General features: G+C 55.8%; 2 protein-coding genes across 2 annotated transcripts; one reads left to right on the top strand and one right to left on the bottom strand.

Moving 5' to 3' along the window:
• Positions 1-3,827: 3,827 nt before the first annotated feature.
• DBF4B (DBF4B-CDC7 kinase regulatory subunit) lies at positions 3,828-16,368 on the bottom strand. Its single transcript, XM_086478059.1, has 11 exons — positions 16,258-16,368; positions 13,467-13,658; positions 12,305-12,355; positions 11,614-11,683; positions 10,598-10,668; positions 9,992-10,028; positions 7,981-8,023; positions 6,994-7,110; positions 6,630-6,756; positions 5,816-5,925; positions 3,828-5,274 (listed from the first exon to the last, which is right to left on the bottom strand). Exons 1-11 carry the CDS (start codon positions 16,366-16,368, stop codon positions 3,888-3,890), a joined length of 2,316 nt encoding a protein of 771 aa, XP_086334185.1. The 3' UTR covers positions 3,828-3,887.
• A 354-nt stretch (positions 16,369-16,722) lies between these two features.
• Positions 16,723-27,316, top strand: CCDC43 (coiled-coil domain containing 43). Its single transcript, XM_086477978.1, has 5 exons — positions 16,723-16,899; positions 22,740-22,827; positions 25,014-25,149; positions 25,824-25,882; positions 27,091-27,316. Exons 1-5 carry the CDS (start codon positions 16,723-16,725, stop codon positions 27,276-27,278), a joined length of 648 nt encoding a protein of 215 aa, XP_086334104.1. The 3' UTR covers positions 27,279-27,316.

Genomic DNA, 27,316 nt, shown 5'->3' with positions numbered 1-27,316 from the left:
AGGGGTGCCAGCACCCATGGCACTTGGGGTCAGTCCTGGGCCGTCACCGGTGGGTGGGTGCTGTGGGTTCCCCATTCCCAGCCAGGCATATCCCTCAGGAAGTACCAGAACCGAGGACCCCCTCTTGGGTTGCCCCCATTTCGGGGGATGCTGCAAGGCCACATTCCCCACCTGGGTATAACGGAACAATTTAGGGGGGAAAAAAGCCCAAATAAACTTCTGTTTATTGCCGCTGTGGGATGGAGGGGGGTACAGCATCGTGGGAGGGTGATGCTCAGCCACAGGCACCCACGGGAGAGACCGTCCTGAGGGGGCACAGGGGGGCTCTGAGCCCCGAGGTGATGAATTGTCCAACCAGCGTAGGGTACGACAACTCATCCCTCAGTCACAAAGATGGGCTGGAGGTTGGACAGAGACCTCCTGGAGATCACCAGTCCCAACCCCCCGCCCCCCCGGGGGGCTGTACCCAGGTGGGTGCTGGGGTCCCCACGGGTGGCAATGGGCAGACCCCTGCCCATGTTTGACCAGGGAACAAGGGACAGGGCTCAGCGGTGGGGGAATTCAGGCCCCTTCAGTGTCCCAAGCTCACCCCAGAGGCCGCCTGCCCTGGGAAGGCCCTGGAGCCACCCAAAAGACCAAGCCAAAGGTGCTGAACCCCCAGTTCGCATCCCTCCCCCTCCGCAGGACGACCCATCCCACATTTAAACCTTTCTGACCCATTTCGCATTACCACTGCAGCTGACCCCTCCTGCGCTGCCTCAGATCAGGCTCCGGCCCCCTCCCCAGGGCAGCCAGCACCCGGGACGGGGGCTCCCCGCATCTCCCAGGGGCATCATCGCATCCCAGCACCTCCCACAGCCTCGATGAACCCAAGGAAAGGATTCCCTGCACCTGCCAACACCTGACCCCTCCCCACGGGGCACTGGGGAGCCACGCCGGTTTGTGTGTCCCCTCGTCCCTGTGGATCCCCCTCTTTTCCAATCGCTTTCCTTCAGCCCCCCTGTGCCCACTCCCTTCTCCCCCCAGGGCTCACACAAAAGCCTTTGGGTACCCGGCAGCAGCTCCGCAGCTCAAAGCCACCCGTGAAAGCACCGGCCTTGCCGTGCCGGCAAGTTTGCCGAGGAGTTTAAGGAGTGAGTCACAGCGGCGCAACGGGCCCCCCTCCCCGCCCAAACGCCACCTTGACACCCTCGTTCACAGCAGCCGCTTTGGTTTTCACCACTTTAGCGCAAAAGGAGGAGGGCAGAAGCGTTTTGAGGTGGAAGGGAAGGCAGCACAGGGCAGGGACGTGCTCGAGGCCGGGGTGCAGGGAGAGGGATAAGCCCCAGCCCAACTCCCTTCCCCTCCCCAGGCTCTGCCCCTCACCTCGCTCCCACCAACGCTCTGCAGAGCCTTGATGAACTGAAACCTGCTGCAGCTCAGGGATGGAGGGGGGCAGGTTTCGTGCCAGCCTGGTTTTAGCAGAGAGGAGCCGCTGTGGGGTCACGCTCAGGGTGGGAGGGGGTCGTCACATCCACCCCCGCAGCATCCCACCCCCTGTGCACGGGGGCTGACACGCGTGCGTGCGGGGAAGCGTCTCCCACGCTGGTTTTGTCAGGCAGCTGCACGGGGAAACAGGCTCTGGGAAACGCCGATCGTCTCCTTGGCCACGATGCAGCAGCTCCCGGCTGCCGAGCGGCACTTCCAGGGCAGACCTTGCCCGGAGCAGCCCCACGCCTCTCTCCCGGGAAGCTCGGCCTGGGGCGGGCAGGTCTCCAAAGCCGTGACCTGCTGCTCTCAGGCCTTTACCTTCCCCCACACAATAATGAGCCACAAACGCAGCAACAAGGTGAGGAACCTGCGGCATCAAGCACTGTAGAGCTGATCCAACGTCAGCTCTGCACCTCAGGGAGGTCGCCAAGGTTTGCCAGGCCAAGGGTGACAACCTCTCCCCGTGCTCTCCTGGTGGTCCTCGGGACCACAGAGACAAAGGGGACGGGTGCTTCACAGGGCAGGGTGACAGCAAGTGTATCTCCAGCAAGAACGTTTGACCCAAGGCCTGAACGGTTCCTGAGGGTCCACAAAGCAGCTCCCGTGGTCCCCAAGACCAGGGACTCCCGTGATGTAGGTCACCGGTCAACATTAGGAGGGGGCAGGCAGCAAGCAGGCCTCCCTCTCCCCTCCATGGAAGGGCCAAGCTTGGTGAAGGACAACAGTTGTCACCCCCCAGCTGATCTCCCAACACCCTCTCCTGCTACTGCCCCAGGGAAGCTCCCTACCTCCTCACTGAGCAACACTGCCATGAGGTAACCTGGTCTCTGCAGGGGACGACCGACCACCTTGAGTTCTGGTCACACCCACCAACAGTCTGGAGGGACCCGTTCCTGGCTTATCCTGCAGGCCGGGTCACCCCTCTTCACAGCCTGAGGGGCACAGAGCTGGTCTCTCCCTCCAGGAGGCTGAGCACACCAAGATGTTGGCCGGCTGGTGCCCCAAGCCCATTTCTACCTCTCTTCAGGGACAGCCAGCAGCTACAGGGATGTGTCCGTGGTAGAGCCCCATGCCTGGTGTGGTTCAGCTCCCACAGCAGCTTTGCTCAGCCCTTCGTAACCTGCTGGGAGTCCTCACTGGGTAAAGAGACAGAGTTTGGCTGCTGCCCTGGAGAACGCTTTAGCTCAGGAGGAACTTCTGAAGTCTCTAGTCCAGCCTCCTGCTCACAGCAGGGCTACCCTATCCAGCTGCTCAGGGCTCCACCTCAAACCTCAAGTGAAGGAGGATGGTCGTCCTTCACTCAGGGCTTGAAAATCTCCAAGGACAGACAGACCCCGGTGGGCTGTCCCACCCTCCTGGGCAGGAAGGCCTCTCCTTTCCTAGCCTGCGCCTTGGAAACTCTAGTTTGGGACATCTGGCACCACTGAAAGGCTGGCTCTGTCCTACCTGGAACTGCCCTTTAAGAAGTCACAGGCTGCTTCTAGGTACCCCAGAACCTCTTCATGGCAAGACCAGCCCAGCTCTGACCTCCTCTCCTTGGCCCCATACTCAGGCAAGGTCAACAGTCTCCCACCAACCGCTTTCCAGTTTCTCCACTGCCCTCTCTACTGGGGGCCGCCCCACACATGGCTGTCCCTGCGCTGGGTACCACAGCTGCTGACCACATTCCCAGGGCAAACCACACACGGGGTGATACGTGACCAGAGCCACGGCTGTGCCACTGGTGCCCACCATCACCCACAGGCCCCTTCCAGCAAGGCTCTGCCCAGTCAGTGCCTAGTCTCTACTGATGGACTTTTCACAAGATTGAGCTAGTTGTGTTTAGGCCACCAGACAAGTTTTACCTGAAGTACATCAGAGCAGGATCTCATCTTCCATTTTATTTAAAAGTTTGCTAAAAACCCCCCACTTAGTACCAGTTACAAACATCTGTAAATACTCAGACACCCATCAAAACCCCAAACCACATGAAGAACACTCATCTCACCCCCATGGCCCTCCTCTCCACCATCTCTGCACCTCCAAGGACTGGGCGAGAGGAAAACAGGCCATGCTCTCCATCTGGGAGGGCGAAGAGCACATTCCTGCTGAAGAGATGCTTCCAGAGACCACCTTGTCAGCAGCCCAGTGAGGAGCAAAAGGAAGCCACTGGCTCTAAACGCTACCAGCAGAGAGGAGGGAAGATCCCAGCCCCTGTCGAAGCCAAGGACAGTGAAACCACCGCATCACCCATCCGTTCCCAACAGGAGAGCTGCCTGCGTTGCCGGTGGTGTCTGGAGACCACCGTGCAGCTGACAGTCCTCACTCCAGCTCTTGGCTGTACCTCCCAGTCCTGACAGGGAGGGTGGCTCATTAAATCCCTTCGCAGCCACTTCACAGCTCCCACTAAAGGCCCAGAGAACAGCCAGGAGGTGGTTTTAGCTCGTCCAGCTGCCAAAAAAGGTCTCAAATATGGGAAAAGAGGCTCCTTTTGTCTCTGAGCAGCAGTTCCAGCAGTTCTTGTCCTCTTCACCCGCCCAGGCAAGCTCTGACTTCTGCTTCAGGACCGCGCAGAGCTGAGACTCATACCCACTGTCCCTCACATCCACACGTGTCCTTTGGAGCAAGTCCCTGTCCACAGACTGAATCCTGCTGCCCTGGACACCCGTTAGTGTGGAGAGCAGCTGGCCATCCCAGTTGGACTGAGAACTTGTGCCGAAGTCGTGACCAGCCTGCGCATTACGTGGAAGAGGCTGGAGGAGCCCAGGGTGTGGAGCTCGCTCTTGGCTGTGGCCTGGGAGGTCAGGAAGTTCAGGTGCTGTTTTTTCTGCTGCTCCGACACAGAGCAAGCAGCAACATCTGGCTTCAGCCACAGGGAGTTTTGGAGAGGGCAACTGGCCACGACAGCTGGTCCTGCTCATTGTGCTCTCCAGATCAGGATTATTCACATTTCTGGGTGTGTTTTCATTCTCCCCTCTGAGCTGCTTCCCTTGGGAACTCCCGCTCGCTGTGCTCCAGCCACACTCGCCAACAGTGCTGGCTGCAGCAGCCTCTGTGGGATCAAACCCCACAGACGCAGCTTCAAGGGAACCCCGCCACGATGCGGGGTCCCCAGGGGTCCCGCCGAGGCACGGGTCCAAACCAAGGGAGCTCCCAGGTCTGTTGGAGAGCTTTGTGCTTCGGGGTAAGCTGCCAGCCTCCACCACACCGGGCAAACCTGGCTCAGGCGTCTGTCCTGCATCCTGTCCACCCATCCCACCACCCACCGGGTTTGTCTGCTTGCATGGAGAGAGGCCACCACCCAGCTCCAGCCTGGGCTTCTTCCCCACCTGGGTGCTCCATCTGGAGGAGAGCTGGTGCTTCCTGGAGGCAGGCGGTGCTCGGGGAAGGCGGCCGATAGACCCAAGTGCTTCCTGATCATCAGGCTCCGACGAGGCAGCAATTGTCTCTCCGACATGAGTGGCTGCTACCCAAGTCCCCCAGCCCCGGTCAGGAGCCAAGCCCGAAGCTGTACCCCCCACCACAGGCTCCTCTGTGGTGCCACAGACCCCGCTGGCAAGTCCTGCTCCAACGGACAGCCCCAGAGAGCAGCTCTTTGACACCCCCGCGCCTCCTCTGGGATTACTGACCCTGGCCCTGGGCAGGCAAGGGGAACGTCCCTTGGTCTTCAGGCCGTGGTCACACTCTGTATCAAGGAACAGTTCCATAGCACCCTGCTCAGGCTGCTCCCTTTCCTTTCCCAGCTCTGCTGTCAGCATCTCAATTCCTCCAGTAACTTGTGCTTGAGGCACTAAGCGTTCATCTGTCAGGCAGGACCGAGGCACCCTGAGAAGAACCATCAGTTAATGCTCACTCTCGAGGCCTGGCAACACCCTCCCCCCAGCGAGACAAAGCGTTTTCTGCAGTGCAGGTTGTCTGAAGCCCTTGCTCACAAGGTTGGAAGAAATTTTAGACCAGTGAGGCTCAGCAAACAGCGATACTGCTGCTGGCAGAGGAGACGGGCAGCACGAGGGATCTCTCGTCCTTCCCAACAGCCCAGGCACAGGAGTGCCACGGAGCAGCGGGGTTTGCATCAGACATGGGGACAGAAGAGATGGGCTCAGCTGCCCTTTCTAGTTTAAGAGGCACTAGAAGTCCACGGGGAGTTCCCTGAAGCAGAGAAGCCGCAGAAGAGCAAGAACGTCTCCCAGGGCTCGTCTAAACTTTGCCTGGCAGGTGCCAGGTTGGTCCTGCAGTCAGCCACAGGCCTCTGCTCCCTGCTGGCCGACTCCCTGGCACGGAGACTCAGGCCCCGTTCCCACGAGCGTGCCGTGCCACACCATGCTGCTTTTTGGCTCCGGGAGCTACCAGATTCGCAAATACTTACTTGGCTGACTGCTCCACAAAGTTGTTGGTGAGCTGCGAGATGACACGATCCACGGGGCTGTACTGCGAATCATCCAGTGCAAACCGCTTGTGCTGGGGGCTCTGGAGATGCTGGAAGGTGGCAGAGGCCCTTTTAGCAACCCTTATCCTTTCAGAGGAGGGAAATTTGCAATAACAGCCACTTCCCACAGCTGCACAGACTAGAGGGCAAACAGCCTTTTCACCAAATAGAGCTGTTGTTTGGGAGCAGATTTGGGAAACGTAGGCAAGGCTGTTACCCCCAGTTGCCTACAGCGAGTATTCTGTTCCCATAGACACCTGCTGCTGAGGAGGTTGTGTCTATATCCAACAGCAGCCTACAGCCTTCCCCGGCAGCTAGCAAAAACGCAGACTCCGAATACGTACTGTCTGTCACTAAAGGCTGGGCTCTGAACGCCACATTGTTTGGCATCTTCCAGGAGATAAATAAAAATCTCTTCCCACCTTTTTAATCAGCCTGCGCCCCCCAACTGCTGTGGAAGAGGCTTCCCACTTGACAGATCAGGCAGTGGGATGATCCTTGAGGCCCTCCTAGCCCCAGAGACGAGCACGTCGTGCTCCGATCTCTAAGACCGTTGTTAGAGGTTAGAGCAGAGATATGCGGCGGCTTTCACCGATGAGAACAGTCCTACGAGACACCAGGAAGGCCAGAGGTGCAGCAACCCGCCCTCCTCCCCAAAGGGCTCGTACTGGTAACAAGCACACCGCGATTAACTAAGCTGCCGTGTGGCCCCCGGGGACTTTTGCACGGAACCAGGTTCCAGGGGAGCCTTTACCTTCTGCAGCTCTTCAAAGGTCTCTTGGCAGCACTCACAAAACCCCCTCTTTTTCTTCGGCACGGTGACCGGTGTGGATCGGCGGCTCTTCTCCCCCTCGCTGCGCATCGGACACTCCTCCCCACCCCTGCAAGATAACAGCAAAGGTCTCCCCTGCCCTCCCCTGACAGCACCAGCAGGGACCCAGCTGCCGGCGCCAGGGAGGCGGTGCTGCCTTTCACCACCACAGCTGTTTAACCCAGAACAGGGCTCCCTTCACCCACATCCAGAAGGCGAGTGGTTCTCTAAACCCCAGGACCCAGCAGGGCAGCAGTTAGCAGAGGAGTTTGGGTTAAGAACTTGCACAGAAGGAGCTACAACCTACCTGGCTCTGCAAGAGTTTGAGAGGCTCTTCAGAGGCTCAAATGGGCTGGAGCTCTTGGGTGCCAGGAAATTCAGGTCAGGAAAGCTTTTGAACTGGTGATGGAAGGGTCGGAATTGCCTGAAAGCACCAGATCAGGACATCAGACTTCTGGCAGGGATAGCACAGTTAGAGAGCTGTCCTTCCCTCCGAGGGGCTCCAAGTGCCGTCTCATTTATGATGGGATACCGGCCATCACTGTCCTTCCATTTGGCTGTTCCACAGATTTCCCATTTCTCACTGGAAGTACTAAACCCCATTCCCATTAACTGCACTGACGAGGGGCGTGTTTTGGCCAGAAAGCAGGCTTGCCTGCTCAGCTAAAAACCCACCTTTTGCCCCCAGGGCACACCAGCAGCAGCCAGTGGAGTATTTTCAGCTACAGAGCAGCATGGGAAGGTTTTGGTTCCCAGACAACATCTCTCTCTTCACACTTTATTGAATGCAGCATGTAAAAACCTAATATTTGACTCTACAGCTGCCTTAAATGTTGTCTTCAGAATAATTAATTAGCTCTCTGGACACCGTTAGAGTTACAGAGTTGTCAGAAACACCACAGGGATCAGATCCCCTTGTGCTGGATGCTGTAATCAAGTTACAGGCCCTGACCTCGTGTGTCTCAATCCCTTTCCTCATTTCAGAGGGCTCAGGCAGATTAAGTGACCCGCTGAGGATCACAAACAGAATCCAAACAAGGAAGTAAACTCTCTTGTCAAGTCTCGTTTGACACCTCTTTTCCCCCCTGACATACGAGCCACCCAGATTGTTTCCCTACAGTGCACCTGCCTCCCTCTAGGAGAGTGTCAGCTTCCCGGTGTGTAACAGGGTCTTCAAAGAGGCCACGCTCTGCCTCGTGGACAGAACACTCACTGCAAATAAAACCAGTAAAGGACTCCATCCCCGGGAGGCCCTGAGGTTTTAAGGTGTGATATATAGAAAGACTTCATTTACCTGCTCTGGTCTTCAACCTTCAGAAAAGGGGGCTTCAATTTTCCTGCTAGAAAGCAAGCTGGTTAGAAGCTGCCCTGGCCAAAGTCCCTACTTATTCATTCACTCATTCCTTCCCCAACAGAACCGGGCTACAGAGCCAAGCTCAGCAGTACTTCTGACACCCGTGATGGCCAAGTGCAGCCAAAACCGCTCTTTGGGTCACCTACAACCACCCCGGCCTCCAGAGCACTCAGTAGGGTGACCGAACCCTAGAGGCAGCCCAACTGTGGGCTCTTTCCACCTTTGAAAGAACACCCAGCTAAGCCCCTTGCACCTTCAACATCTACTCAGCCTCATCAGCCAGCGGCCTAAGCCTCCAGGTCTGATTCGAATCCCCAAACCTGTCGCACAACCTCAGCGCAACGAGCTGCCACGTGCAAGCGGAGAGTTTCCAAGAAAGGAATTGCAGCAGCAGCGGCACAAGCACAGAGCTCGGCACCAGCCCTTCCAGCACCTTTTGCTCCATTTACCTCTACATGACAGCCCGTGGCTCGCAATGGCTCAGGCCGGGACAGTCATGGCACAGCAGCAAGAGCTGCTGAAGACAAACCAACGTGCTGCGTAGCCAACCTGGCACGAGAACATCCTAAAGAGCAATATCTGGCCTCTGCTTGGTCCCTGGGGAGGGCAAACAGCAGCTACGCTTCCTACAAAGGCTTAACAACGTATTAAGGGAGCAGAAGGCTCAGCAGTGCATTCAGGGAAAAGGTTTTCAGAGCTGGGCTGGGAGAAGAGGCTGCTCTCGCAGGTATGTTCACCCCACAAGCGATACCATTATGCTCAGCCTGGAAATCTGAGTACAGATCCGGCTGAGAAACAAAACCAACCCACCAAGGTATTCCCACAGGGCGCCTGCCTGACCCTGAAACCAAACCTCTCGTGCCTCCCTTATGGCCCCTGAAGGGGAAGGTGGTTTGTTTTCTTGTGATCCTGGCACTCGATGCTGTTTTCTCTGAAGAAATGTTAACCCCACCCTGCAGAAAGGCTGGGTGCACCTGTCCTCACCAGTCAGTTCCTCGAGCCTCATCCTGAGCTTGCATCAAATGCGCCGTTACGTCACCAAAGCAGCTATTTAAGTACAGGATCAATTTTTCCACGGAAATGCTGCCACATGCTTAGTGCTTCTGAAAGTGAGGCCATGTTCAGGGCCCCAGATAAAACTCAGACTGAGTCCTGAGCTCTCATGGCAGGGTGCTGAGCAGCGACAAACAGTTCAGCTGTCACCACAAGTCCCCAGGCAGGGTTCAGAGCGTGCCACAGGGAAGAGCTCTGAGCTCGCAGCAGACGATCTGCCTCATCCAACAGCTTTTCGAGCCTTTCCTCCACCATCCCCCAAACTGGAAAATAACCTTCCAAGTGTCACACACAGAATCCAGGTTGGAGTCTGCTCTGAGACGTTACTGAGCATCCACGCTCTGACGAGCGAAGTCAAACAAGTCACAAATTAACTGACGTCACTGGTGCCAATCTCAGCACCACAATTGGCTCTTGTCTAATTGCAGATGAGAACCTGGTTTCCTTCCCCCCACCCTCCTCCCTTGGAAGCGCTATCCCTAGATTGGTGTCTCAGCAGCACATTTCAGCCTAACAGAAGTGAGTGGGCTGTGAGGAACACGCTCTCCTCTGTAGGATGCATTATTCTTCCTCGAAACTTCATTTGAACCAGGGGATTCGACACGCAGCGCCAGCAGCTCCGTTCCGGGCGCCTCGGGATTTTGGGTGCTGCGCTGCAAAGGGTTTATGGGGTTTTTAAAAACACTGCCTGAAATCAAAGGCATCACATCCTCAGCTGTATCAGGAGGCTGCAGCTAGACCCAGACAAGGAGTTACAAAACCCATTCAAGAGAAACTGCCTTGAGAGTTGGCATATTTTGGATTGCTGAAGTTTCAGATGGATTTTCAAATTCTAAGCGAGGCTTCCCCAAGCAGCTCCCCATCTGAGCGTAAAGAGGAGCACAACTTCTGGGCCTACCTTTGCAAATTTGTGATCCAGGCGCAAGGCGTTTTGCCTAAAGGAAAGTGACATATTTAGCATGGGAGCCAGCACAGGCAGAACTGTAATTACGGATCCCAGAGCAGCAAAGCGCGATTACAGCAGTCTCACCCACCACTTCAGAGCTCCTGCATCAGAGACTGTATCACCTCCCCCCCGATATTTCATCTCCCAAGTTACCTAGAGTTAGTTTAAACATGATAAACGGGCTGCCACTCTCTGATCTTATGCCCCACCTTCTCACTGACCTCTCCAATGCATTAAAAATACTTCAGAGAGGCAGTGCACTAGCTGCATACGATCTTCATTTTACCCTTAGGCCCTTTACAAGTCAAAATCAGTATTAGCTGTGCTACAGATGATGTTGACAACCAACAGCTCATTCTTACCTGGTTTTACCCCCACTTTATAAGAGGAAAAAACTCTTCTCCATCAACAAACAAGCACCAGATTGCCCAGGGTTGGATGAAAACCAAGGAGATCACCCTGCATAACAGCCCATTAGCACTAGAGGAGCTAGAAGGATTGCTCAGAGCCGCCAGGGGATCCTGAGCACCTCAAATTGGCCCAAGTGAAGGCCGTTACCTCTGTCTTCTGGCACCGTTTCCTCGCTCCCGAGACTGTACGGAGCAGCTGTTGAGCGTACACCAACATGTCTGCGCAGGTGGGATGTCAAGGAGCCACAGCTCAACAAGAGGCGGCGAGCTGTTCCCCTCCACCGCCCGCAGCACAAGCACAACTCCCCACCCGTGCCAGGGCACAGCACGCAGCGCCTCAGCTTGCCATCCCCCGGCAGAGCACGGCCGCTGCCCGGCCCGTTTGCCCGGGCAGCAGCCGAGCCAGCGCTCTGAGGGACGGCCCCGTCCTGCCCCTTGGCAGAGCTGCGGGCGGGCCGCGAGCCTCTGCAGAAACAAGGCCCCGACAGGAGTTGCGCAGCGCCCAGAGCAGCCCCTGACAGGCGAAAGCCCCGACGGGCTCGCAGCGCCGCTGCGGCTCAGCGGAGCTGCTGCTCAGGAGCTGCACCAGCAGCGGCCGCCTCCACCGCGCGCCCAGACGAGCTCAGCCGCGGCTGTATGTCACTGTCACCGGACACTCAGGAACCTTTTACTCCAGACCTATTATTAGAACCTGAGTTTCATCATCTGTCTTTCCTGTCACCCCCTCCTCATTCATCACCAAGACAGCAAGTGCCTTCCAGCAGAGATCCTCAAACATCGGCACTTGCTAATTAAAACCGACCAAGTCCTGCCGTTACCGTGATCTGTACTTCCAGGTCAATCAGTAAACACGGTCTTTTTGGAACACATTAATGCACTGACCAAGCTATTAACATTTTCTAATATTACAGCTTCAGCACATTACAACATACTCAGTGTTTGCTGTTGTAAACGTGACAGCAGCACGTTCTACACGTACAAATTAACCTGTTTTTCAAAGGCAGACCCCAGCTCGCCATGGCTAGGATGGCGTCAGCCAAGTACCGGGTGTTGCTTCCAATTTCTTCCTTCTCCCGTACCACACTCGCTGCATCACTTCTGCTCCACCTGTCTCAAAAATCACTAATTACCAACAGCTAAATTTCAGCCTGCAGAGAAGGATACCATCCACGTGCAAGATCTGGACGCCCCACAGGCGAGCATTGGCGAGGATACTGCTGCCACTGCAGGTGTCCTGTACAAACAGAGAGGTTTGGCAAGGTACAGCTCAGAGCAGAGACTGCTGCGTGAGCACATGCAACTCTATATCTAGTTTAGAGAGATTTTTCTGTTGCTCAACTGAAAGACCATTGCGTAGCTGTTGTTAAAATCAGGGCACAGCAGAAAAGGTTTGAATTCAAGCTTTATCTACCCCAAATTAACAGTGGCATCTAGGTCAGATTTTTAATCCCTGCTATAGCATGAGCTTCTAAATGGGCGCTGAGATTCTTTTGGCTACTTGTGATATCAGTGAAAGGACTCCAGGGAAGCCTTTTGCCCCAGCTATGTGGCTTTAGTCTTTCTAGGCTAAAAATTCATCTAACAATGGGTCTTGTGTTGAGCGTGCAGATGACCAGGACAGGCCTTAGAAGAACTAACATGGACAGATGATGCGGCTCCATGAAGAACAGGGCCCAGGAGCACTGCACAATGTCCTGCAGAGCCACAAACAACTGCCTCATACCTTTACCGGCCCGAGAATCTGCTCCCTTCAGCAGGCGGGTGCTCCAGAGAAGCGGCTGGCACTGGTTCTGCACTGCTCAGCAGTACCTTGAGTACACCCAGCTCGAGAAAAGCCCACCCACATGCTGCTCACCTGATTCTTCATGGCCTTCTGCAGCAGCTCCTTTCCCCTGCTGATCAGGGCCTGCAGAGAAAGAAGCCAAGTCCTACATCAAAGCAAAGAGCTACCCGGCAGCAGCAAGTGGAGGACAGCACGGCTGTCCAGTAAGACCCATTTCTAGCGATACCCACTCTCTGCTGGGGAGGGGAGGCTGGCCAAGGCTTCACCTCCGAGGCAGCAGGACTGAGCCTTCCCAGGGAGCGCAGAGGCACCCGTTAGGTCCGCACTAAGCGGCTGCTCAGCCAAGGCTCGGCTGTCACTGAGCGGCAGCGGATAATGCAGAGCGAGCCAGGAGGAAGCAGCGACTGCGCTCGGAAACTCTGCCTGCCATATCCCAACAGGCTGGCAGGGGGTAGGAACAGCCCCGCTAGCCCTTCCTGGCAACCAAGTCTCATTTGCAAGCCAACGATTTCAGCACATAAGCTCTTTGTAAGACAAGCGGATCGTGCTCTCAGCAAGGACAGGGGACCAAACACCACGAGTGAGCGAAACCCCTGACATCAGCTCGGGCTTCCCCCCTGCAGGAGGTCCAGATCCAGCTGGCAGAGATGCTCCAGCTGGCGTAGACTGGGGCAGCAGGCTCTCCCCAGTCACAGCTGCCAGCGGACACCAGCGTTCCATGCAGGACAGCGGGGCTTTGGCCACAAGCACTACTGACCAGAAATCCCAGCCCCGGCAGGGTGAACAGGACCTCCAGAAATCCCCCCCTTGCAAGTGCCCTTGGGATTCTCTACCCCCGTCAGAATGGCTGTGCCCCACCCGTGCCTGTGAGCACGCATCCAGAGCCTGCAATGCTTTTATCTTCTCTACATTTCTCCGGCTTTTCTAGACACACCTCTGCAGCAAGACGATTGCCCATTCTGCCGGGAAGCCAGCCAAGCCCTCTCTTCCCTCTGCCATTCCAGCAGATGCCCTGGTTCACTAGCTCAAGGCTGTGCCACACACATTTGAGTGGACAATGAAGTGCAGATACAAGGAACACGGCTACGAACAGCCAGACCAGGGGGAAAAAGAGCCCAAACAACGTGTTTGCGCAGAGCGGGAACACCTTTACCTTCCAACACCGGTCTCAGGTTCTACTCTATAGATCCCCTGGGCCAAACTTTGAGGTGGCCTAAACCTTTAGAGCTCTTACAGTGTCTGGTGGCTTCTGGTGAGGTCTGGTGTGGTTCCCTTTGGAGGTGGAAGGCATTGGGCTTGCGGCTTTTGCATCCTCTGAAGTGATGTTGTTCCCCTTCTCAGGCCGAGTCCTGCCTTTGTCTCGTTTAGCTTCTTTGTTGCTGGAAACCACGTAGCTGACTTCTTTGCTGAGGAAACTTTCGGTCACCTGCAGCAAGAGATGGAACAGAGCAGCTCTGAAACTGTCCAACTCAGAGCTGAAAGAGACCTGCTAAGCAGGAACTACTGCTTTTAGCTCAACCCCACACCCAGTTAAGAGGCCGCTGAAAGTACTCATCTCTACAAGTAGTTCCTTTTTCCATTCCTTACTGCTGTCTCCCAGAAGGAGAGGTGACCCCACAACGTGCAGAGAGCGCACACCCTAGAGACACCCTGCAAATAATCACCAGAGCCTTCAGATTGAGACTTCCACAACAACGTCTACCATTACCTACTCCTCAAGCAACAGTTTCAGAAAAAATGCAATACCTGAGGAAAAGGCCCCGGACATCCCATGTCAGTATGCAAGAGCTGTTCTCAGGGGAACCGAAAACCCTTTAGCAAAATGAAGGGGAAAGTGAACAGCTGGGACTAGCAGCTCCACATCGAACAGGGCAGCAGGGAAGCAGAAAGCTGAAAGGCATACACACACCTCTGCACAGAAGCTAGAACCCAGAGGAAGAGGTGGAAACCCAAAATTTGGGGTACTGGCAGTAGGCTTATCAGAACCTCAGCAGAAGGCAGGCAGTCACGGAGCACTAACACACGGCTACGAAGCCCACAGGAGGAGGAAGATCGGAGCAGCCTGGAATTGCGGCCACTGAATGAGCTGGTTCTGCTGCGTCGCAGAATCCCTGCGGGCCGAGACCCCAGACCCACCTGTGTGAAGGGCCACAAGCGACACTGCAGGCTGCCCTGCCACGGTGACTGGTGCTACGGGAGATCAAGGGGGCTGAATGCACAGGAGAGAGTAAATCAGAATCTCCTTGTCCAAATAACGCCCCAGGGTGTCACCAACCCTGCGTCAAGGCAAGTTCAAGACAACACCTGTAAGTCCAAGGCCACAAGATGCCCTTAAACTTGGTCCCAAACACCACACAGGATCTGGGTTTGCATGTTACTGCTGAAGAGCTGATTTACAGATGGTGGCCACGGTGCAGTGGAATTCAGTATCTCCACAGGAGCAAAAGGAAGAACAACTCCACTCCTGGTGGGTTGCACTTCAGAGAGGGAAGTGACCAGAGATGGTGTTTGATAAGAAACTAGAGGGACAGCCAAAAGGCACAATTATTTCCAAGTAATGCGGCAGCCACGTAGAGAAATAACTGGCTGCTGGGAGTGAGCGGTTCTGACACACAGTTAAATGAAAGATGCTACAAGGAGCATCCCAGAGTGTTGATGGCAGACCCAGGGAAGGACAGAAAGAAATCAGCAAGATCAGCATGAAGGTGTGATTAAAAAAAAGGGAAAAAGCACAAGCCAGCTTCCCCACGTGCCTCCACAGCCAACACACGATCCTGGCAGCAGAGATACAGCAGCAACAAGAACTAAATGAAGATTTTACGCCTGTGCATAGCATTGAAGGAAGTTTTCAGGTGCACATGAGAAATCTGCCTCGGAGAGATTAAACAGTCTGAGAACAAACAGCAACAGCTGTCAGGACCAAACTGTACTCAATAGTCACAAGGAAACTGAAAGATGAAACAGATGAACGACCAGCTGCTGGGTACAGCCCCTGTCCTCAGTTCCAGCCCAGGTGACTGAAGTGACGCTATTTTTTGAGGAGAAGACATAGGGAATCAGTGAGCAATATCAGCACCAAGGGAATCTGAAGAGGCCACAAGAATGCCCTGTGGAGACACCCAAACAACAGCTTCACGGGGGAAGGGTCCAGATGGCTCTTCTGGGAAAGCCATGAGAAAAGCACACAGCTACATGACAAAAGACACTTGGCTGGTGTTACCCTACTTCACTCTGTGTTGAATTCCAGGAAACATTTGGAAGTCTCACAACTTCTCTAGAAATTTAAGCTGCCACTAGTTGTTGTGAGGGATGAGGGGGAGCCAGGCAACCAGTTACCACCACCCAGAAGGTGCTCCCCATGATGAGCTAGCCAGTTACCACCACCCAGAAGGTGCTCCCCATGATGAGCTAGCCAGTTACCACCACCCAGAAGGTGCTCCCCATGATGAGCTAGCCAGTTACCACCACCCAGAAGGTGCTCCCATCACCAGTTAGCACCTACTGGAAGGCACTCCCATCACCACACAACCAGTTACCACCACCCAGGAGATGTCCCCACAGCCAGGCAACCAACTTGCAGGCGCTCCCAGGATCAAACAACCAGTTACCCCTGACTGGAAGCCACTCCCACGGCCAGGCAACTAATTACCACCATGTGGAAGGTGCTCCCATGGCTGGGCAACCAGTGGCCACCACCTAGAAGCCGCTGCCAGGCCCAGGAGACCAGCCGCTCCCCCCCCCCGGAAGGCAGGAGCCGGTCACAAGCAGGGCCACGCTGCCCAGGGACCCCGCGGGGGGCTGGAAAGAGCCGGCAGCGAGGGAAGGAGGGCGGCAGGCGGGGGAGGGCGGCCTCCTCCTTCCCCGAGGGGCTCCCCGGCACCACCAGCAACGCAGAAAATACGGAAACCATTAAATCCAAAGAGCAGATAAAGACACGGAGCGAGGACGGAGAAAGGGCCGCCTCAGCCTCTCCGGTGGCTGCGGAGGGGGCCGGGCCGAGGGGAGGCCCCGGGGAGGCCGCTCACCCCGCCGAGGCGCCTGATGGTCTCCGCCAGCTCCCGCGCGCTCCGCCCGCTCGGCAGGTCGAGGTAGAAGGACTTCCCGCGGAGCGGCCGGGGGACGGCCGGGCCCGCCATGGCGCCCTGACGGGGAGGCCGCGCCGCCGCCGTTTAAACTCTCGCCCCGCCCCTGCCGCTAACGGCGGCGGCGCTACGGCAGCCGCGCAGGGCCACGCCGCTCCCGCGCGAAGGCGGCGTCAGCGCGTTCGCCGCTCCTGACGGGAGCCAGCGGGGCTCTCGGCGCGGCCGCGGACACCGGCGATCCGCCCCGCCGGGAACCGCCGCTCCCTGGCCGAGGGTTGGCGCCTTGAGCGCGGCCGCTTTCCCGCCGCCGCCACAAGTTTGTCCCCCGCGGCCACCGTCGCGCCCCCCCTTCGCTCTCCCCGCCGGCCGCCGCGCGCGCGTGCGCGGTGGTGGCGGCGCTGCTCCAAGATGGCGGCGCCCGGCGGGGAGGCGGAGGGCGGCTTCGCGGCCTGGCTGGCGGCGCGGCTGGAGGCGCTGGGCCTCGACCGCGCCGTTTACGGTGCCTACATCCAGGGGCTGCTCCGCGAGGAGGAGAGCGACGAGGAGCGGCTGGAGGCCCTGCGCGGCGTCCTGGCCGCCTGCCTGGTGAGGGCCGGGCCGGGCCGGGGGCTCCTCTCACCGGTGGCCTGGCCGGGTGGGACGAGCCTCCCGGGGTGACGGGCTGGTTCCGGCGGGTATTGCCGCCTGCTCCGCGCCGCTGCGCTTTCCGGCTCCCTCCCGGGGCTCACCCGCACCCCCGGGAGGCGACGGGCGGCCGCGGCCTCGCCGGGCCCGGAGGCTCCGTGGGGGGCTGGTGCGGAGAACCGCGGGGGACGCGCGGGCGACGCTCTCCTGCAGCCCTGGGGTGGATAACCGCCCTCCCCAGGGGGTCCCCAACACCGCCGGGGGCCTTTCTGGGCCCTTCAGGTGTTGGGAGTTTGTTTGGGGGGGTTGTTTATTGGGGAGGGGGTTTTGTGCCAGTTTTGAGGCTGATCGGAAACTCTGGCAGCCGCCGTGGAGCGTGGGGGAAGGAAAGGGTCGTGGTTTATTTGTGTGGGGTTTAGCCTGCGAGCTGGGTGGGTGGCTGGTAGTTCTTGGGTGCAGTTTAAGAGGAGATTTTTAATGATAAATCCTGTAGAGTGGCTCAACGACAGCTGCGTTAGAAGGTCGCTGTTCCTGCAGCGGATCTCGATCCTCACAGCACGGTGTTGCCTTCTGGGAGTCAGGCCCTTGGATCAGGCTGGAGCTGGAGTCCGGCTCGCCGCTGGGACAGGCAGGAGCTGCGCTGCCAGCCCTGCTGGGCAGAGGCTGGAGCCCTCGGGGGTGGGCAGTGCTTGCCTCGCCCCGCCAGATTTCTGGGGGAGAGTTAGGAGAGCGCAGAAGAGAATTGCTCTTCAGGAGAATTGCTCTTCCTTTGGGGGCTGTAAGATTTTTCCAGTGTCTGTATTTCAAAGTGTTGCATAAATGGATGTTTTGTAGTGTAAAATGTTAAATAGCACGTGCTGCTGTCGAGTAACAGTCTGCTCGGTGGCTATGGCTGAATTCCTCCCAAAATGTCGGCGTAGGAGCACAAAACCCAAAGGGACTTGGTCCTTACAATTATCTCTTTGTTATCCCAGGTAACTATATCGTGTAATTCCTTCCGTTCACCCACTGCCTGCCTTTTTAAATTGGTTTTCCTAAAAGGCAGAGCGCCTTGTCACTGCCCTCACCCCGGGGCACCGGCAGCAAGGCAGTTTCCCAAAGAAGCATCTCTGTGCCAGCGCAGCTTTGTGCCTAAGATATTAGGAGAAGCCATCAGGGCAGAGCAAAAATGGAAAATGCTGTCCTAAAGCAGCTGAGGTTAATTAACTCGCCTGTAATTCCCAGATTTGCTTCGTTTCACCCCCAAAGGCAGAGCCCGTGTCCGACCCTGGGCCATGGCGCCTCGGTCCGAGCTCTGGAGGCGGCAGCGCGGTGGCCGCCCCTCGCCCTGGTTACGCTCCGATGTGGCCCCTTTTCTCTTGGGGGCTGAGCCCCCCTCCCCCACTGCTGCCGGGTTTGGGAACCCTCCTCGTCGAGGCCAGGGCTGTCTTTGTCCTGTGGTTCTTCTCTCCATTTCCTTTGTGTCGCGGTCACAGCTGGCTTTGGCTTCGTTTGCAAGTCTGAACGCAGTCTGGTTTTTCTGCAATTCTTGTAGAACTTTTTTTTGCCTCTTGAACCCTCAGACTTTTTAACTACTTTTTTCAGTCGGGGTGTTTTTTCTGCATTTGTAGGCTATGCTTATTGCTGTATTGGCTTTTGAAACAATCTCTCATTTGGTGAATTTGGGACCTTTCTTGCCAAGTCTTTTCTCTTTGCTCTGTACACAAATTCTATTTTGTTGGCGTGCTTCTTTTTGACAACCCTCACAAAAACGAATTTCAGGTGACCTCCGCGCTCATGTCCGTGGTTCCTCAGTCCCGAGAACATCCTACGTTAGTCCCCTGGATTTATTAAGATGTAACCATTTCAAATTGAGAAACGTAGAACCGAGACCTTTGTCTGTTCTGTTCCTCTCTTCAAACCAAACAGAATCCAGCTCGCTTGTATTTTAGTTAATTTTTCTCTGCATTTATTAACCTGTAAACCACCATCATTCCTTGTTTGTGTGGGGAATATGGGATTAAAATTTGGCTGCTGCACCCCCAGCTCTCCACACTCCACCACCACCAGTAGTTGCTCTTACACATGGGGAGCACGGGAGTCCGTGCCATGGGGGAGGTCTCCGTCCAGACCACGGTCAGACAGAAGGGTCCCCCTGACAGAACGTCTCTTTGCTCCTTCCCTAAGGGTTGGGTTTCTCCCAGGCTGCCCCACCGTGTTTCGTTTCTTTTCCTCACTCGTGGCCATTCGTGTGCTGCCACCTTGGTCTTTTGTTTCTTCCTTTACGAGCACTCCCCAGCTCCAAGGCTGTTTTTTCACCATGTTTCTGGCATCGCTGAAATGTCTCACTTTCATGGTGTTCTTCCCTCAAAGGCCTGTTGTCTTGGTTTGAAAAGACAGGTGTCTGCTGAGGAAGGCAGGAGCCTCCCTTGAAATGGAAAGTGCAACCCCCTTCCCTCCAAATTATTATAATTTTGAAATGAACGGGCCTTCAGGCAAAGATATGGGGAATAGGAATAACAGTTCTTTACTAATTTATATATATATAACACAAGGCAGGGAAAAAACAAACACCCCACTGGTTTACACTGACAGAGTCAGAAATACAACCTGACCCCCTGTTAGGGAGGCAGTAGCAGTCCGATAAGATGCTGGCTGCAGTCCTCCTGAAGCGATGGGTGTAGTTCTGTGGAAGCAGCGATCAGGTAAAAGAGTCTGGTCTTCCTCCGAAGGTCCAGTGGTAGGTAGGTAGCTCTTGTCCTCTGGAACTCCAGTGGGGGGAAAAGCTCCTCTGGGAATCCAGTGGAAGAAGGCTGCTAGGGTGTTGGAGATCTCGGTTTTTATTTGGCATGGACTGCTTGGCTCCTTCCCCCCGGGCGGAGCATCTCACCATGGGATGGGGAGTCGTGAGGCAGTTCCTTGATGGGCCATGAACAGGAGATAGTCCAGGAGTTGTTGTGCCCATGAACAGGAGATAGTCCAGAGGGGGGAGGCAGGGAGCACCGCCCCACCTGGTCTCAACAGCTCCTGAAGATGGTGATAGAATATTTTTTTTTCCTTTTGGCACATTTTACACTGTAACCCAGGACACCTGTCTGCGCCGGTGCACAAATACCCGGGTTGTTTCTCGTTGCTCAGACCCTCGTAGGAGGTTGTGCCGGTCTCTGCCATCGTTGTTGTCTTCTGCCGTTCATTTCCCTTCCCCTCGCTGCCGTTCCTTTATCAGCACTTGCCCTATTTTCTTCCTCCCACACACCGAATCCAGGGACGACATCTCTGCCAGCCCCTCTCCTGGCTCCACAGAAAGTTGCTGATCCTTTGCCAGCCTTGGCTGCAGCGGGCAGGTATCGCCCGCCCTCCGAGGAGCCCATCCGTTGGGGAGGATCCTTTTGTGATAGGTAGAGACACGGACAATTTAAAGTGTCAAAATCCTATGCGAATTTTATTATATTAGCAAGCGAACAAGAGCAAAGGCAGCGCTGGGCGGCCGGGGAGTCTGCGCTCCGCCAACGGCTCGCGCCTTCCCGCCTCGTGTAAGCACATTATATACAGTCTCATTTCCTGCATTCGCGATGTCGCAATCAGGGCGATACTCTGCGCATGTTCCTTCTGTTGCTGGGGGGGTCTTTCTCTGCCTCCTGGTGGTCGTAAGGATGAAGGCTGAAGGTCTTCCTCGTTGCCCTGTGGGTGGACTTATGCAAGAATGTGACTACTCAACCCCCTCAGCTACGGGTCCTGTTGACTTATGCAAGAATGTCCTTCGGTTGGGCTATCAAGCCTTGCGGGCACATAAATCTTCCATCCATACCTTCCCATACAGGTTTAATGAACAAAGCACAATATGTTACTTATTACACTTTCACAACGAGCGTTTCTGCCACTTAAAACCCTTCCTGTCTCCTGTGTCCATGAACGTGCTGGGTTTTGTTGGCTTTTCACAGCTCACCGCGTGTCTGAGGGCTGGAAGGGTCCCTCTGGCGCTTGAAATGCTGTTTTCGTGTTATTTAATTCTGAGTTGCTCTTTATTCGTATCGGAGCAAAAGGTGGCGAGATTTTTGTGTATGTTTTTATCTCCTCTGTCCCACGGTTGTGGAAAGCTCAGCTTTTTCGCTGTCCCCCACGCAGGCGAGCTGTGCCCTGCTGGGTGGGTAACGTTTTCAGTGACAGTCTGTCCTGGAGCTCGAAGGTGCTTTTTTTTAGGTACCTCGTGCCCAGGTTCTCAAGATGAAGATTGTGAACTTGGCGCCTTCTCGATGGAGGTCTGTGCGCAGGGGTTTGGGCGCTCGTCTTCGAAGCGCCAGTTACTGCGTGCTGGCAGTGACAGAGGGAAGAGGGCAGACGGCGGAGGTCTGGTTCCTACGCGCCTGCGTAAGAAATTCTTTCCTAGGCAGTTGTGTCAGGTTTTCTGCCTCTCAGCGCCAGCTGTTGGCATCAGCAGGGTGGGTGAGGGTGGGAGCTGGCACAACAGCTCTAGTGAGAGGTCACCACCGCTTCGCTGCCGGGTCTGTCCCTGCTTGAGCGCAGCGCTGCCGACCCAGGCGAGCAGGCGGCCGCAAGGGTTTGCAGGGCTCCAGCCTGAGCGCTGACAGCCACCACGCACCGGCCGGACCTGCCAAGGTGCAGCGGAAGGGCACGTCTGGGTCCCAGCTGGCTCACTCCTGAGCTGTTCGGGCCAGCGAGTTCTGTTTGGCACCAGCTCTCCTCAAGCCTCTCTGCTGCTCGTGTTTCCCAAGCTCTGGGCAAACCCCGTTTAGTGTCAATGAGCAAAATAAATAAACAATGGTTGAAACTTCCCACCCGTTGCACGCAGAACGTCTTCCCAGTGAGGAGCTCCTGGCTGTGACTCTCCAAAACACTTTTCCCTTAGGATCCCATTTCTTGCCTGGATTCAGCTTCTGTAACCTGAACTCGCCGACGGGGCAGCTCTTGCCGAAACGCGGTGTCGGCGTGTGCCGAGGGGTGGTAGAGCAGGTGGCGCCTGTCGACCGCTGGAGCCGGAATTACGGTGGTGATCAGTCCCCCGAGGAGCTGTAGGCACTGGGGAGAGCTAGTCATGGCGGGGCTCCCCAAGCACAGGTCTGGTGACGGGGATACCGTCCTGGTGCTGGTGGGGGGCGTTTCCTTTCTCCCTCCAGTTTAGTCTTCCTCAGTAAGGAACCAGTGTGACTGCATTGAACCAGTGTGACTGCATTCCACTGCCGCCTCTAGATCGTGTTTGATGCTCCAGGCGGGTCAAGGGGGACAAGAGTGTCCCTGCTGGTGGGAGGAGATGGTCTCTCAGTACCACCAAAGGTTTCAGCCCCGTACTGGCCCTGACCCGTGTTTTATCCAGTCTCATTTATTTGCTTTAGTGGGACTGGCTTTGAGTAGCTTCTCCGCGGCCTTGCTCGAGAAGAGAGGACGCTGGGCAGTAGGTTTCTGGGGCGGAGATACCCCTGACGGCCTTTCTGCGGTGCTGGCGGGGCTGTCGCGCCTCCGGAGCCAGGCGCTGGGAGAGCAGCGCGTGTTGGTAGCGCCGTGCTGCGTGACCGGCAAACCGCCGCGGTGATACGGCGTCGCCCGGCGCGGCGCTGTCGGGCGGCAGCCTCACACCTGGGGTTGGCCGTGCGGGTCGGGGCGTTCTCTAGCCCTGAGCTGTGCCAAGGAGGGAGCGTGTGGCGTGGCTGGTTCAACGAGGGGGTTTTGTGTGCAAAGCTGCATCGCTGGAGCTTAGCGCTGGCTGTTCAGGTTCTCTGCAGCTGGTGCTTGTCGTGCCTGACTCACGCTTGTTTAAAGCAGACCGACTTTGTGCCCAGACTGAGAAGTCTCTTTTCCCTTACTAGGAAGAAGATCTGTTAAGCGCTGTTTGCAGGGAAGTAGTCGAGAAGTGGTCTGAATCTCAGATTGTTGACGCCAAAGAGAAAAAAGCAGGTAGTGTCGCTGCTCGTGTGCCTTTCCTCGGGGTGTGAGTAACTTGCAGGGCCTCACCGAGACGAGCACCCTGTGTTCGTGTGTTAGGAGCAGAAACCAACGCTGCTAATGTGTTTGCAGATCTGACTTGCTCCTCATTGCCATTGCTGCTTATTTACTGTTTTGCCTTGAAAGACGAAGTGAGGATGAGTAGTTTCACTTCTGGCTGTGCCCAGCATTCTGCTGCTCTTTGGGTTCATCATCCTGCAGAGGAAAAGTGGTTGGTTTGGGGTTTTTTTTTCTCCCTTTTTTTTTTTTTCCCTGTAGGATTTTTTCCAATTTCCTTTCACAAAGCACCTAGGGCTTTCTCAGTTCAATGCCACAAAAGCCGTGCTGGTGGCTGGCGCAGTGGTGGCCGGTGCAGTTGTTACGGTATGAAACGCCTGCGCCGCCTCGGCTGGTTTGGTGGGAAAGCAGCCGGTTCGGTACAACTGCACTGCACCCATGGGGAGCTGCGCTGTCCCTTCTGCTGCTGCTCGCCCTGGTACGCATCACGAGAGCATCCTTATTTTTCTCTTCCAAAATCTTCTCTTAAAACTGCCCTTTTTTTGCCAGAAATGCTTGTAGGGGGGGAGCTCTGTGAGGCTGCTGCCACTGCGCTAACGCTGCTCCTTTCCCAGCCGTCTGTCTGGCCCCACCGTTTCTTTGTCCCCTCTGAATTCATCCTTCGGCTTCAGCCGTCGGCTCAGGAGCGAAGATTTCCGTCTTGTCCTTGCTCGTCGGGGGAGGCTTGCTCTGGTCCCCGAGCAGAGCTCTGGAGTACCACGAAGTCGGACGTGGGGAGGGTTTTGCTGATGCAGGCGTGCTGCATGGATCGAGCCGTGATCTTCCAGCCGCACGGACCTAACCGTAGCTGTGACAATGTAACGTCCCTTTTGGCTAAATCCTGCTTTTTTTGTTTGCTTTGCATGTTTTTGTTGGTTCTGGTCGCAAACAGAATATTGTCGCTGACTGACGTCATTCTAGAAATGGGTCTCCCAGCGAGCCCTTCCCGTGAGGCCGGCGTTAGGTAGCGCTTCTCTTGTCTGAGCCTCAGCGTTCCACAGATACCGCTCGCCTCCTCCTCACAGGTGAGGCGGCTGAACCGCCCAGCAGCTCGGTGGCTTTCCCCCAAAAGTCACTGAAGTCTGTCCTTGGCCTGACCTTGCCTTTGCCTGGGGACACGGAGCAGTTACGCTGTTCTGTGCGTTAAAGAAACTAAATCCCTCTTTTGGGGACAAGTGGTTGGAATTGCCGGAGCTGCTGCCAGGTTCCTCCTGCTCGTGCTGTTGGTTACCTGCGGGGGTTTTTCTTACTTGTCACAGAAAGGAGGTAGCAGAACGTGTCCTTACAGTTACTTCGTTAGAAGCACAAGGGTTTAATTATGTCATTGTCATTCCATAAAAGCATAAATCCCCAATAACGTCAATACCTACTTAGAATAACAGAATCCTGAGGAGAAGTAATTAACAGACTGAGAAAAATTGGGTGTCCAAACCCAAACGTCACTGTAAGAAATGGGCAGCAGAACGTTAAAGCTAAAGGGTAAATGAGCTGCCCGTTTCCCTGGGTAGGCAGAGGAGACGGTGTGTTAAACTGATGGGTCGCTTTTGGTTTTCAGAATTTCCATCTAACATGGTTTTAAGCGCGTGGTTAAACGAGCTGAGCCTCTTCTAAGCGGAGGATAACGCAGTTCGGAGTAAAACGGATTCTCATTAGCTAAAGCCTTTGTGATTTCAGAGTTTCCGTTGTGAAACTTCCCTCGCTCCCGGAAAGGTAGCCGGGGCAGTTCCTCCTCACAAGGCCAAGCTGGTGTCACGGCACCGCGTCAGAGCCGCGCTGGCTGGAGCCACCCCTGCTCGGGGGCTCTTCAGCAGCTCCTGCTCGCTCAAGGCTGAGGCCGAATCCCCCAAAACGGCCGGCTGGCTACGCCAGCTGAGCTTGTGAGAGGAGGGCAGGGGATATTTTTGGGTGAAACTTCTCCCTTTAGCTCAGCACCCTGGCCCGTGGCCACAGCTGCCTCCCTCAGCCGGGCCGCATCCCATGGCGGTGGGACGGCGCCTCTGGGGACGGCAGATGTAGGGAGCAGCGGCGCGTGGCTTCTCAGCTGGGGCTTCGCTGCCGTGTCTGCAGGGACTGACTGATGCTCCGAATCTTCTCCTTGCCAGATGAGATCCAGGCCATCGCCAGCATGATGGAGAAGCAGGCCAAGATTGTGGTGAAGCCCAAGGAGGTCTCCCAGGAGGAGAAGCAGAGGAAAGCTGCCCTCCTGGCCCAGTATGCCAACGTGACGGACGAGGAGGAATATCCTTTTCCTGACCCAGTTGAGACTCGGTGCTTTGAAGGATGGTGTTCATTAAAATTGTGCTAAACCAGCACCTTCCCAGCTCCGCAGGGTCTCGTGGGGAGAACTGCAGAGACTTTTCAGTCTTCCTCCTCCGTGACAGAATAACTTCCATGGACAAAAAGCACGGAAGCTCCTGGTTTGTGGAGGGCCACGAGCAGACGCTCCTTTGTGCGTGTTTCTCCACCATTTCCACCCTCCCCACCAACACGTGCTTGGCTGGGTGAGGTTTGCCCCGTCTGGGTGTGTTGCCGAAGACTGAATCACCTCCCGGTGACTCTGTGCGTGGCAGTTACCGTGTGGAGTTTCTCTCTTGCTTCCTGGTGAGAAACCTGCTGAAAAGGTCCTCTTTAGGAAGAGCACGTGTGGAGCGGGAGAGTGTGAAGTTACCTCTTTAGTGCTGGAGAACAGGCTCTTCCTGGCAGAGCAAAGTTGGGTGGGAGGGAACTGTACCTGGAGCAGCAGGAGGGAGCTGAACGTGGGGGTTTGTCCTTGCCTGCTCCTTGATTGTCTGCATTAATTTTAGCTTCTTCGTCATGGCTTGATAAAATTGTTATTTGATGTGTTTAGAGTTAAGTGTGACTGTAGGAGGCACAGGTTCATGACAGTGTCCATGTTTCCTTAATTCTCTCACTGGCGAGGACGAACAGGATGGATCGGCTGCGACAGCAGTAAATATTGGATCGGAAAAATGTATCCTTTGAATTCTCAAGGACTCGGGCTTTTTGGAAGGAAGGCAGCTTCCACGGTGAGTTTCCCATCCTGCCTTATCCCTGTCGATACTCTCTGTTCCTTTAGGGCCACCTTTTAAGTTTGGTGATTCATTTTTCATGCAGCCTGACCTTGCTTGTAATGGAAGTTAGAGGCTCCCCGCCCCGTGAGACTGATCCTGTCATTCTCTTCTCTCCTGTTCCTTCCCTCTTCCACTCTCTGAAGCTTCACAGAACATGCTTATTAATAAGGGTAATTCTCTCAGCACATCAGTTAATGTTAGCTGGTGTCCAGAGAGGGAAATAGTGTCAGGAATCGTTAAAAGTGCCACAGAAACGAAACTGCTGTGAAACCCGTAAGGCCGTGCTGCAGCTGAACTGCAGTGGAGAACAGGGACCAAGTATCCCGTGTTTTTCTCAGTGCAGTAATTTGGGACATTCCTTGAGCTCACCAGCTGGCAGGCTGAAGAGGGAAGCAGGTTTTGTCACATAATCAAAAAGTGAAACCTCAGTTGTTCTCGCCCCCACGTTACTGATAGTCAGGAGGAAGAGGCAGCCCAGGGGACACCCACTCGCTCTTCCCAAAGCGCCGGTCGCTGCGGGAGGGAGGACACGCGACGTGGGGATCCTCGGCATGAGCTGCCTCATCCGTTCCCGCGTCAGCGGCCGTCCTCCGCGGCGGCGGCGCTGCCCCAGCACCGTTCCCGCCCCCTGGGGAGCTGCGGGGATCCCTGTGGCCGCCGTGTCTGCGCGTACGCCTGCGTGTACGTACATGTAAGAGCAACGCGCCACGTGCGCAGCTGGGGTGAGCCCACTTGAGGCACCTGTACTGTACGTGTTATTTTTGTTCCTCTTGCGTTTGTAGAGGTTTTACAAACTTTTTTTACATACCAGTCTTAGGAACCTGTAGGCAGCTTGATTTTTCTAGGGAAAAAATCCTTTTCTGGGGAGCGTGCATTTACTCTGCGTGTCTTCTCTGTTTGGAGAAACGAGATACTCCTTTTTCTTTCTCCGTTCCTCATTTCTCATTCCCAAATTCCTTCCCTGCTCAGTGAGGAAGCAGAAGTGGGAGTCAGAAGGCGCAGGGGGAGGTAGAATGAACTGCCCCGTGTGCTGAAGCCAGGGCCTAGTTCAGAGCTCCAGAGCGCGGCCGCTGCGGGGAAGCGTTGTCTGCCCTTAACACCCCGCCAGCGCTGTTCCGAAACACCAACGTGGAGGATGTCTTGAACGCCAGGAAGCTGGAACGGGAGCTGCTGCGAGACGAGTTCCAGAAGAAGAAAGAGCAGGACAGACTCCAGCGAGAGAAGGACAAGCTGGCCAAGCAGGAGCGGAAGGAAAAGGAGAAGAAAAGGACACAGAAAGGCGAGCGGAAGCGATAGCTGGGTTTTCCCGTTGGACTCTCAAGGGATAAGATTAA

The sequence above is a fragment of the Leptosomus discolor genome, chromosome 25 (genome assembly GCF_034619465.1).
Source record: "Leptosomus discolor isolate bLepDis1 chromosome 25, bLepDis1.hap2, whole genome shotgun sequence".
Lineage (NCBI taxonomy): Eukaryota > Metazoa > Chordata > Aves > Leptosomiformes > Leptosomidae > Leptosomus > Leptosomus discolor.
This window is presented reverse-complemented; position numbering and strand designations above follow the sequence as displayed.